The 12,100-nt window shown below is 39.7% G+C and overlaps 1 protein-coding gene across 1 annotated transcript; it reads right to left on the minus strand.

Moving 5' to 3' along the window:
* Positions 1–861: 861 nt before the first annotated feature.
* Positions 862–1,392, minus strand: LOC139766451 (serine/threonine-protein kinase dkf-2-like). The gene has a single exon (XM_071695139.1). The coding sequence runs from the start codon at positions 1,390–1,392 to the stop codon at positions 862–864; it is 531 nt and encodes a 176-aa protein (XP_071551240.1).
* Between the last annotated feature and the right edge of the window lie 10,708 nt (positions 1,393–12,100).

Here is a 12,100-nt window from a genome sequence, read left to right on the forward strand (position 1 = left end):
TTCTTGGTGTCAATGGGAGGTTTGGGCTCAATTCTATAAAATGATTTCTTTGCTAACTTAAGGGATTTATCAGTGAAAGATCTAGGGTACTTTAACTTAGAGCCAATAGAATATATCTTCTCAAACTCATCATCAATAAACTCTGGACTGCAAATATGTAATGCCCTTAGGAACATAGATTGAAATGATAATAATTTAACTCTGTCATGTTGAGATGAGTAATAATGGATATATGAGCATACATTGGTGGGTTTTCTGTATATGCTAAACTTAAACTGGTTTCCTTGTCTATTTATCATGCAATCTAAAAATGGTAACATACCATTATTTTCATTTTCTACAGTAAATTTGATGGAAGGTACTAAATTGTTAAGTAAGGGGAGAAATATTTGTAAATTTTCATTTGTTGGCCAAACACAAAGAACGTCATCTACATACCTAGACCAAATTGTATTAGAAGGTAAGATATCCTTTAGTAATTTTGTTTAAAAAAATTCCATATACAGATTACTTAGTACAGGTGAAAGAGGGTATGGCAATGGGCAATGGGTTATATATATATATATATATATATATATATATATATATATATATATATATATATATATATATATATATATATATAACAAAGTGTATATGAACGCGCACTTTCATAGAAAAGCAATTAAGTAGGGGAGGGATTCGTTTTTTTTTTGGGGGGGGTATAAAATGAATATCCTTTTATTGTAAATAAAAGTTGTAAATAACAATAAATATGTCCAATTGTCATCAGCTGACTGATGACTGGATGTGTAGGGCATCATGTGCCTGATGACTGGAGGCGGAATGTATCACCTGACTGGTGACTGGATGGCCAGGGTATCACTGCTGAGCTCTGAGGAACATTTCTGCTCCCTCTCTCAGCGAGCTGAGTTGACGTTTGAAGACGAACAATGATTGCAGAGGTTTCCTAACCTTTCGAGCTATGAGCACCTTTGCTAAGCTGACCATCATTTCATAATCCATTTCGACCAGCCCTTCCTGCTCTGATGTAGGTACTATGTTTAGATTCCTGGCGAGGCCGACGTCAATGATGCGTGAGATGATGCCACCATCGTCCCTCGAACTAATGAGGATGTTGTCCGAGTGTAGATCGCAATGCACGTACCTTGCCTCGTGGATTTCCTCCAGTGCGGCACATGTGGCAATGAATGCCTTCAGGCACTTATCCAGGCTACGAGAGCTAAAGCTCGAGAGGCGTTCACCAGGGACAAGTTCCATAACGAGAGCCATGGGCGTTGTGGACGTCACCCCATACAGTTTGGGAACTCCTCCTGCCCCATCCAGTTCCCAGAGTGATTGCACCTCCGTAGTATCGTTGTCAGAAATGTATTCCTTCACAGCCACCGTCATCTCTCTACCGTTTCTCAATTTAAGGAAGGCTTCCTTCACAGTACCGTAATATCCAGAACCCAGTGTCTTGCCAAGTTCCAGCCTTCTCCAAGATATTCTGGGCACTTTGCTAAGGTGTGGGGGAAGGCGAGTGGCGGTGAGGTGTTCGTCGGCTAGGGAGGTGAGGTTCTGAAGCAACTCAGTGAGAGGAGGATGGGAATCGGGAGAGGTGGCGGAGACTTGGTGGGAAATGGGCGAGTCGTCAGGGAGGGAAGGGGTGAGGCGATAGATTTCTGAGACAACAGGGTAAATGGCAGAGGTGTCAGGGCTGGAAGAGGTGACAGGGAGCTCAGGGGCGATAGGAATGAAGTCAGTGAGAGGAGGAGGCATTGGAGAGATATCCGGGAGAAGAGGGAAACTGGGAGAGAAGTGAAGGCCACAAGATGTGAGAAGACCGGGCGTAGGTGGGAAGTCACTTGGAGGGAATTTGGGTGGAGAGCAGCTGCTTGGAATGAATCCTTCACATTTCACAGACTTCACTGGTCTTGGATAGTCGTGAGAAGAAACCCTCTTCACTCCTCGGGTGAGATGATCTTGTGCAGAAAACATCGCGATGAAGTTGTTAAATGAATATGAGAAAGCGACCTACTTTAACTAATATCCTGGATGAAAAATATAGGTAACTTCAAAATTAGTTGGTTGGTTGGGCTTTAGGCCTGTATGCAGGGTCATTAAAGACGTCCTACAGATAAGATTAAGATATAAACGTATCCCTTATTAGTCAAGTCAAAGACTAGTCGAGGATATAGTGAATGTAGTGTAGGGGAGGGGGGGGGGGGGTGAAGAGAATCTAAGGGTGTTGTGAATTTTAGTTAGAAGTGGAAATAAATGAGTAATGGAGAAAAGTAAGAGTACGGTCACAGTTCATTGGTTTCGAGGATATTCTAGAAGTGAGGAAAGGTGTAGAGAAGATGGTCTTTGACTTCATCAGTAAATATTAGGTCAAAGGTCAGTGTTTTCAACGAGAAGTAGAGGTAGCCTTTGACCTGACGCTTACCGTTCGGGTTAAGAATGATGGAATACCGGACTAGTGAAGAAGAACTGTAGTGAAGATGATGGTGTTGTGAAGATATTGGTCAAGATATTGCGAAGATAGTTTAAGAATATTGGAGTGGTTTTTTGCGTTTATTTAAATGAAAATGACTAAAAGTCGTCATCATTTGTTTGCTAAACTTGGCTTTTAGCCGGGCCCTTACCGATTGGGTCACAGGCTCAATTGGGTCAGGTCAGGATGTAGTGAAGATAACAACAATAAGAAGATAGTCAGGAAAATTGTAGTGAAGATGATGTGTAGTGAAGATGATGTGTAGTGAAGATGATGTGTAGTGAAGATGATGTGTAGTGAAGATGATGTGTAGTGAAGATAATAGTCACGTTATTATGATGACAGTTTAAAAGCATTGTAGTGGTCTTTGGCGATTGATTTTGAATAGAAAGGATTAAACATCCTCTTTTCTACGATGTAGTATAGGTGACCTTTGACTGGACCCTTACTGATTGGATTAAAGCCTCATTAGGGCCAGGTCAGGATGTAGTGAAGGTGACAGAAATACAGAGATAGTGAAGTTAGTTTAAGATTATTGGAGTCGTCTTTAGCGTTTATTTTGGATAAGAATGAACAAAAGTCAGTGTTTTCAATGATGTGCAGAACTCGGCTTTTGACCGAACTCTTACCGATTTCACATAATGCTCAACAGAATTTTGGGTAATCATTTTGTAACTGGTGGGTTCGAACCCTGGTTTCTCACGCTTTCAAATGGGCAGACAGCCCACTCGCCGTGGACACAGATCCCATCTGGTCTCAAAAAGTAAAATGAGAACGACTAGATTCATATTGATTTGCAGGTTTCTTATGTTTCCTTATATACACTGCAGAACAGCATTATCAGATGCCAATGTTTACAAACATTAATCCCCTTATGAACCAGCCAAGGGATTGAATAGGCCTACTGTGAGACCAACCAAGGGTTGAACTAGGCCTACTGCTACCAGCCAGTTAGGATTGACATCAAAGATAACACACGGAGGTTTTGATATGAGTATAAACAAATATGTGTATAATCAACTAAACATACACACACACACACACATATATATATACCCACACGAGATGTATATGATTATAAACATTCGCAAACACGAACAAAAGCGCACACATACCTACCGAAATACATGTATATACAATGAATGTTGATGGAACAATGTATATTGAGCATAAGTCAGCGGAAGTCCACCTAGGGTCTACCCCATATGGATTCGAATCCTGGGGGCGGCAGACGGCCCACACCCAACCCGTGTTCATCCCTTCCTTAGCTCTAGTCGAGAAAAGGTATATCTATCTTAGGTTAGTGTGTGTGTGTGTGTGTGTGTGTGTGTGTAGAGAGAGAGAGAGAGAGAGAGAGAGAGAGAGAGAGAGAGAGAGAGAGAGAGAGAGAGAGAGAGAGAGGAGTAAAGATATGGTCCATATATACAAGGTAAGACACGGGGTAACACTCGCTCACCGTAACACACAAAGGGTGATCACAATTCCCTCCCGCCTCCCCCTAAAACTTCCAGCCCCACGTACACAACATCAAGACTTTAATATACAACGGGAAACATACCGTAGTCAACATACGTTTGTATGCTACGATAAACGGGATCTCCCTTGTTGTCACACACACACACACACACACACACACACACACACAGCGTCTCACAAATCTTAAGCGACATAAACTCCTTTAAACAAAGCCTAAGTCTGGAAATCCCACTTGGCCATCAGATAACATCGACCTTACGTAACCTGGTAATGATGTCACCCTAGGGTTTAAGTAGACGCTGAACTCTTTAATTCAGGGTTGAACAATATTCACAACAGAATTGACCTGTTCATTTAATTCCTTATAATTACAGCGTTACTTAATGAGTAGCTAGACATATCAGTATCATATATTGGTTATTCTAGATGGATCTGGAAGGTACACTAACCCTTATCTTCCTTGTTGGAACAACTGATTTAACTGTGGTTGACTCAGCCTCCATACAGACCACAAATTTAACCCTTGCCTTGTGTGTTCAAGGTGGTTCCAGGTAGATCCATGATTCCCTTGTTAACAGGGCTGTTCTGTGAGCCGAACCTTCCTTGATATGGTACCATTCAAGCGCGTATCTTGTTCAATGTCGCTCGAAAATATACCAGAGATATTCGACTTTATCAGGGAAGTAACGACGGGTTCTTCTAGATATTCTTATCAGATGTTCATCAGTCGAGAAAGGTTTGAATTCCTCTTCAACACATTCGTAACCCACTTCCTCAGTACAAGATGGAATTGGATTAACTTTTTGTATCTGTTTCTTGTAAGTGTATAAAAGATTTATGAGAAGATTAATTAATTTTAGGACAATTGTTCCCTGATTAGATTATATGATCACCATTTTAATTATATAATCAATGTAGGTAATCATGTGATCAATTTAGACTAAATTGGACAACGCAGCTGGATATCCAATTAGGTGAAGTACGTGAGGAAAAAATAAATCCCGCAGATATCTATCAATGAATTCCGGATAACATAAGTAGATACATATTTCTATGCCCCTCTTATCAAGGTATAGACATAGAACAACACAGTAAATTACCTAAATGCTTCGGAGTAAATGATTTACAATTAGATGTAAAAGAAATATATATCTTTTGAGTTTGGCTCGTTCTGGTGTGAACACTTATTTTTTTTCTTCATTAGGTGCGTAATCACTTATGTGTGCAGTTAACTATGTGTGTTATTAATCACCTATTTGTACTGTCCGGAATGAGGGTTCTACACTCGTGGGGCCTCTTCTCTTGTTTATGTGTGTGTGTGTGTGTGTGTGTGTGTGTGTGTGTGTGTGTGTGTATGTGAATATATATGAGTGCATACGCGTGTGTGTGAGCGTATGTATGAATATATTTGTACGTGTAGGTATGTTTATGTGAATATGTGCGTCTGTTTATATATACATATATATATATATATATATATATATATATATATATATATATATATATATATATATATATATATATATATATATATATATATGGTGTGTGTGCTTTCACACAGTCCACACATTGCAAGCATTTCTACTGCGAGCTTCGCCGAGCAAGCACACCTCTCATACAACCCACTCCCCTCCATCCCCCAGGAGAGAGGAAAGCGACTGCATGCACTGAACAAGAGGGAACACAATCCTCAGGTCCCCGAGCCCTTGGGGCAAAGCCCTGACTGAGTCAAAGGTCTATTCACGAGGCAAAAGAACCGACCCACAGCTTCTCCTAACCCTTCATCCTTTCACACCTTTCTTAACACAACCCCCCAAAAATTTACACCTTCGTTTTTCACAAGGATTGTGTTCAAACTGGAAGTCTCTTTTACTATTCTTCCTCTTTTTCTTTAAGGGACCTAAATAGATCCCAAAACGTGTCTGGGACACGAGAGACTATTTCAGAGGCGCTTGTAATAGGGTCACAGGGAAATGCTGGTTGATAAGTCATTACAAGAATATCAGCGCTTGACCTAAATTATCTATGATGATATCGGAAACATATTGGTACCAGTCCCGAGTCTTATGCGTTTTATTAACTTTCTTTTCTTCAAAAAATGGACTATTTTTTCTCATTCCTTTTTCTTCCCTCTCACGAAATTACCCAGTCGAAGGTTGGAGTCACATTGTGAGGAGATGAATGAGGGTTCTACACCTCACCGTTGTGGTACTATGAGGTGTGTTTACTTCATGAGACTAGCTAACTAAAGTTTACACATACACACACACATACACACACACAAACACACACACACACACACACACACAAACACACACACACACACACAAACACACACACACACACACACACATATATATATATATATATATATATATATATATATATATATATATATATATATATATATATATATTATCCCTGGGGATAGGGGATTAAGAATACTTCCCACGTATTCCCTGCGTGTCGTAGAAGGCGACTAAAAGGGGAGGGAGCGGGGGGCTGGAAATCCTCCCCTCTCGGATTTTTTTTAATTTTCCAAAAGAAGGAACAGAGAATTGGGCCAGGTGAGGGTATTCCCTCAAAGGCCCAGTCCTCTGTTCTTAACGCTACCTCGCTAATGCGGGAAATGGCGAATAGTTTGAAAAAAAAAAAAAAAATATATATATATATATATATATATATATATATATATATATATATATATATATATATAGATAGATAGATAGATAGATAGATAGATAGATAAATAGATATAGATATCCTAGGGCTAATCACTCGTGGTATTATCCAGATTCATATAACAAATCGAAAAGTGATTATCAATAACATCCATATCAATATCCCAGGAAAAAGATGCCAACTTAATATATTCCTGGGAAGAAAGAAATCACTTAATTTTAATAAACATATTCATATCTTTTGCCGGAGAAGAAAAAAAAAGGTCATATCTCATTTGAGATCCATTAAGACTCGTTAGTTGATCAGACTGCCACCAGAGTGACAAATGGAAGTCTTCATCGTCTGTTAACTGTCTAGGCTTTATGGCTCTTCATGTCTTCTTTTATCTCGGAATATACGACCTTCTGAAGACTCCAGCTTCTTCCCATTTCGCTTGCAGTAAAACATAGTTATATTTTTGGTGCTTGTATTTATAGCTTGATGTCATTACAATTTCAGCTTGCAAAAATCATCCATCTATCTGCTTTATTGTCTAATTACATACACACACACACACACATACACACATACACACACATACACACACACATACACACACACACACACACACACACACATACACACACACACACACACACACACACACACACACACACACACACACACACACACATATATTCCACTTGCGTTGAGCCAATTCTTAAATCTTTACTTGAATGTTATTTCCGTGTATCGAAGACACATCAGCATCCACTTATGACCAAAGGTTTGCATGGATAGCAATCATTACAGCACATGTTAGATATCTAGTGGGTGTGGGTGCGCTCGGAAGCCCCCTTCTACTGAGCAAAGAGAGAGAGAGAGAGAGAGAGAGAGAGAGAGAGAGAGAGAGAGAGAGAGAGAGAGAGAGAGAGAGAGAGAGAGGAGGTAATGGCTGCTACACCAGACCAATACACACAGCCCCTACCACACCCCACACCCCACTCTACTCTCTCCTTCAGCCTATCGTCAGCGGTCGATCGCTCGACGCTAATTACCAATTCTCATGCGACCATCGAAGTAGACCTCGCTCTCTCCATTTTGCTTTCTTGTGCCCGTGTTTCTGTATCAACACACACACACACACACACACACACACACAGAGTACCAGAAGCACTCGGCAGCGCAGGAGTGACCAGGAAGCAGCACAGAAGAGCAAGAGAGGCGTTTATGGACACTATTGCTGGAGGAGGAGGAGGAGGAGGTGGTTCCAAAAGAGGGCCAGACACATCACACGTGTCGATGCTTGGCTCGTCTGCCCTTGATGGGGGGGGGGGGGCAGGTCGAGAGAGAGAGAGAGAGAGAGAGAGAGAGAGAGAGAGAGAGAGAGAGAGAGAGAGAGAGAGAGAGAGAGAGAGAGTCAAGACCCATAAAGCCGAGGGTGAAAACAAATCCCCAGTCTTCCATTAGCTGGCGAGGTGGTGGTGTGAGGTAATCTCATCCACCCAGCTCGACCTGTGTGTTCTGCTTCCCAGTGGTAACACTGTGGCTTGCAGTGGGCCGATGATCCCCACTCCTCACAGTACCTCCCCAGTGTGTACCTGCGTCTTACCTTGAGTATAACCTAAGCTGTATGTCCTCAAGCTGAAGCTTTAATTTCATCTATGTGGGCTAGAATTATACTCTGGGTACAGGATATATGCTGTGATCTGTATTACATTCTGGGTATGATTTCAGCTGAATATATCAGTAATATATTTTGGATATATTTTCCGTTGTGTTCACAGGGTGATCAAACGTCATACAGCTTTAGCTGTGAACGAAGCCAGCTATTTCTATTCCTGAGCCGTACAGTAGGTCAGCTAAGTACATCTGAGAACTAAGTTGGTTAGGTTAAGTTGGGTACAATTTTAGCTGTGGACGAAGTCCACTCGATTTAGCTTTAGCTGTGGTATAATCCAATTTTCACCCAGCTATACCTGTGAACAAAGTAAACAAGTTCCAGCTTTAGCTGTGAAAAGCATCAACTACAGACAGCTTTACTTTGACCAAGGTAAGCTGTGTACAGAAACAACTTCAAGCCTAGGGTTATCTGAGCATGTCCAGCTTTAGCTGTGTATTAGGCCGATAATAAACGTACCGGCTAAGCTTGTTATCATCCGCTTAGAAAATATATCTTAGTGAATAAAACTTGTTAGAAATTTAGGTGAGATAAGCGAAGGTAAGAAATTCTATCGATACATATTCCAAAGGTAAAAAAGATACTTAAAGATACAGATAATAGACGAACAGTTGTATCTAAAATTATGTCATCTAAGTGTCTATAGCTGTCAATTCAATTCACGCACATCTATACGTTTATCCATGACTTCATTCATATATCCATAGACCTATCGTCTTTCTATGTCTCTATATACATCATGCATATATCTGTCTTGTCCTTTATCACGCTATGTGTCTATATATGTACATCTCTGTATGTGCAAAGTACATGGCGTGTCAAAATATGTTCCGTTTCAGAAATATCTCAGACTTTGATATATTCTCCACATCTCTCTCATTCAAATTCAAGCCACAGTCCTCTTTGCTGATACTAACACTAAAACTCTGCTTTTGACTGAGTTGATACTGCACCGCAGTTCTGAAAGCGGTGTTATGACCACGACGTGTGACCTTGTAAGTTGGATAACTCATGAGCAGAGCTGGGGTTATGTAATGCTTAACCTCGTTAGTGTAAAAGACTGACCTTTCCTTTACCAACCTCCTTAACTGAGTTATTTCTGTCCACTGTTCACAAAAAGACAGACCCACACGTCTAGCTATCTTCTATGAAAAGGTAGAGACATAGAAACTGTAGATATAAATCTATGAAATATATGATACAAAATCATTTTTATACGTTACTCCGTCTCCCGCCTTTTCGAGGTAGCGCCAGGGTCGAAAGAGCAACGGCTTCATGTACGCATATCCACATCCAAACTGTTATGTGTGATGTATCAATACCATAGCCAACAATCCATAGTCAAGTTTCACAGTCTACGAATGTGCTTAGATTATGTGGTGGCGGTTGTGGTGCGTTTAGAACCAGGTGGCATTTGGAGCCGCAGTCGGTGGGGTTGTGAAAAGACAGGAGGTTGTGAAAGCCTTGCATAAGAAGAGGTGTGGCAAAGCGGTAGGAGTGGATGGGACTGCAGATGCCTTTTCTAAGTTGCCATTTTAATGAAAGTTTACTTCACCGAGATATATGGTAATATATGATAAGATAATACTTTACTGTTATATATGATATCTTACTGATGTTTATAATCAAATTCACACTGCATTACAGTCAACTATACATTGCCTATAACGTAATTAAACCTAGAATTATACATATACTGTTTCATACTATTTCTAACCGAAATAATTTGAAAGCGTTAGAAAATTAAGTTACTAGATAAAATGCTAATTATCTCTTCACAGACGCGAACACAATATCATTCTGGCGTAAAGAGACACTCAGATGTCTTGAGATATACCAGTCTTAGAATCAGCGAAGAATAAAACGACATAACAGAAGAGCCTCAACGCTGGCCAGAATAATGCAATACAGTGCTATACAGCCGTCGGGAGATGACGTGGGCCCATCAGCTCTGAGAGTGGAAGATCCCCTTTAAGCAAGCCAGAGCTTTCACCCTTCTATCTCAACACGATGGATGGCTTGAATAAATCACTGGAATCCGTCACTTCTGACGACTTCTCTTGAGGAAATTCTGAAGAGGATCTCATATATATATATATATATATATATATATATATATATATATATATATATATATATCATCCCTAGGGATAGGGGAGAAAGAATACTTCCCACGTATTCACTGCGTGTAGTAGAAGGCGACTAAAAGGGGAGGGAGCGGGGTGCTGGAAATCTTAGCTTCCAGTTTTTTACTTTTCCAAAAGAAGGAACAGAGAAGTGGGCCAAGTGGGGATTTTTCCTTCTTAGGCTCGCTCCTATGTTCTTCACGCTGCCTCGCTAACGTGGGAAATAGCGAATATATATATATATATATATATATATATATATATATATATATATATATATATATATATATATATATATATATATATTAAATAATGACTAATGCCATATAGTGGACGATAAGCCATGCTCAGAAAATCTCATATATCAAATAGTGTTAATCTTTTATTTACAAGTCCATTTCAAATATAAAAACGATCATCAGCGTTTTAGAATTTCTTTTGAAAATCCATTAGGGTTTGAAGAGGAATTTGCGTCCACTTCTACAATATCTTTTTCGTCCCATCATTTTAGAAAAATTCTTTATGGATACTTTTCTGTGCAAATACTATATTCTATAGATTTGGACTTCTATGCTTGTATATGGATCTTAGATTGCCATTGATTTAGAAAACATAGCAATAAAGAATTTAGCTATAGAGCATACGAATCCAGAATTCAAATTCTCGATCGAAACACAAAGTTCGAACAGCTCGAATCATTCATAGATCGAATACAAGTGCCGAATAACTGCTTCGTTGAGCACTGAAACACTGAGGTACTAATTCGAAGCATAAAATTTCTGAATGTCGGTGCCATATCATCTGCTTCATTGAGCACTGAAACAATGAGATAATTCGAAGCAGAAAGAAAAAGTAGGAAAAAAAGGAGTCGACTGTACAAGGTATCGGGCAAGTCCGATATTTGCTTCTTTCCTTCCGATAAGATACGAGGTCTTTGCATCCTGACGACCGGAACCGATACCAATAGGTTTCCGATACCGATAATGAATGGAGTCGGCTGATCCAACAGTAAAACAAGTCAAGGTATATATATATATATATATATATATATATATATATATATATATATATATATATATATATATATTCATTTATTCATTATCTATTACACTTAGTCACTGTCTCCCACGTTCGCGACGTAGCGCAAGGAAACAGACGAAAGAATGACCCAACCCACCCACATACACATGTATATACATAAACGCCCACACACGCACAAATACATACCCATACCTTTCAACGTATACATACATATACAGACATATACACTTATACACAAGTACATATTCATACTTGCTGCCTTCATCCATTCTCGTCGCCACCCCGCCACACATAGAATGGCACCCCTCTCCTCCCAGCGCGAAGTAGCGCTAGGAAAAGACAACAAAGGCCACATTCGTTTACACTCAGTCTCTAGCTGTCATGTATAATGCACTGAAACCACAGCTCCCTTTCCACATCCAGGCCCCACGAAACTTTCCATGGTTTACCCCAGACGCTTCATTACAAACACACACACACACACACACACATATATATATATATATATATATATATATATATATATATATATATATATATATATATATATATATATTTTTTTTTTTTTTCTTTCTTTTAAACTATTCGCCATTTCCCGCATTAGCGAGGTAGCGTTAAGAACAGAGGACTGGGCCTCTT

This window comes from Panulirus ornatus, chromosome 57 (genome assembly GCF_036320965.1).
Source record: "Panulirus ornatus isolate Po-2019 chromosome 57, ASM3632096v1, whole genome shotgun sequence".
In the NCBI taxonomy this organism is placed as follows: Eukaryota; Metazoa; Arthropoda; class Malacostraca; order Decapoda; family Palinuridae; genus Panulirus; species Panulirus ornatus.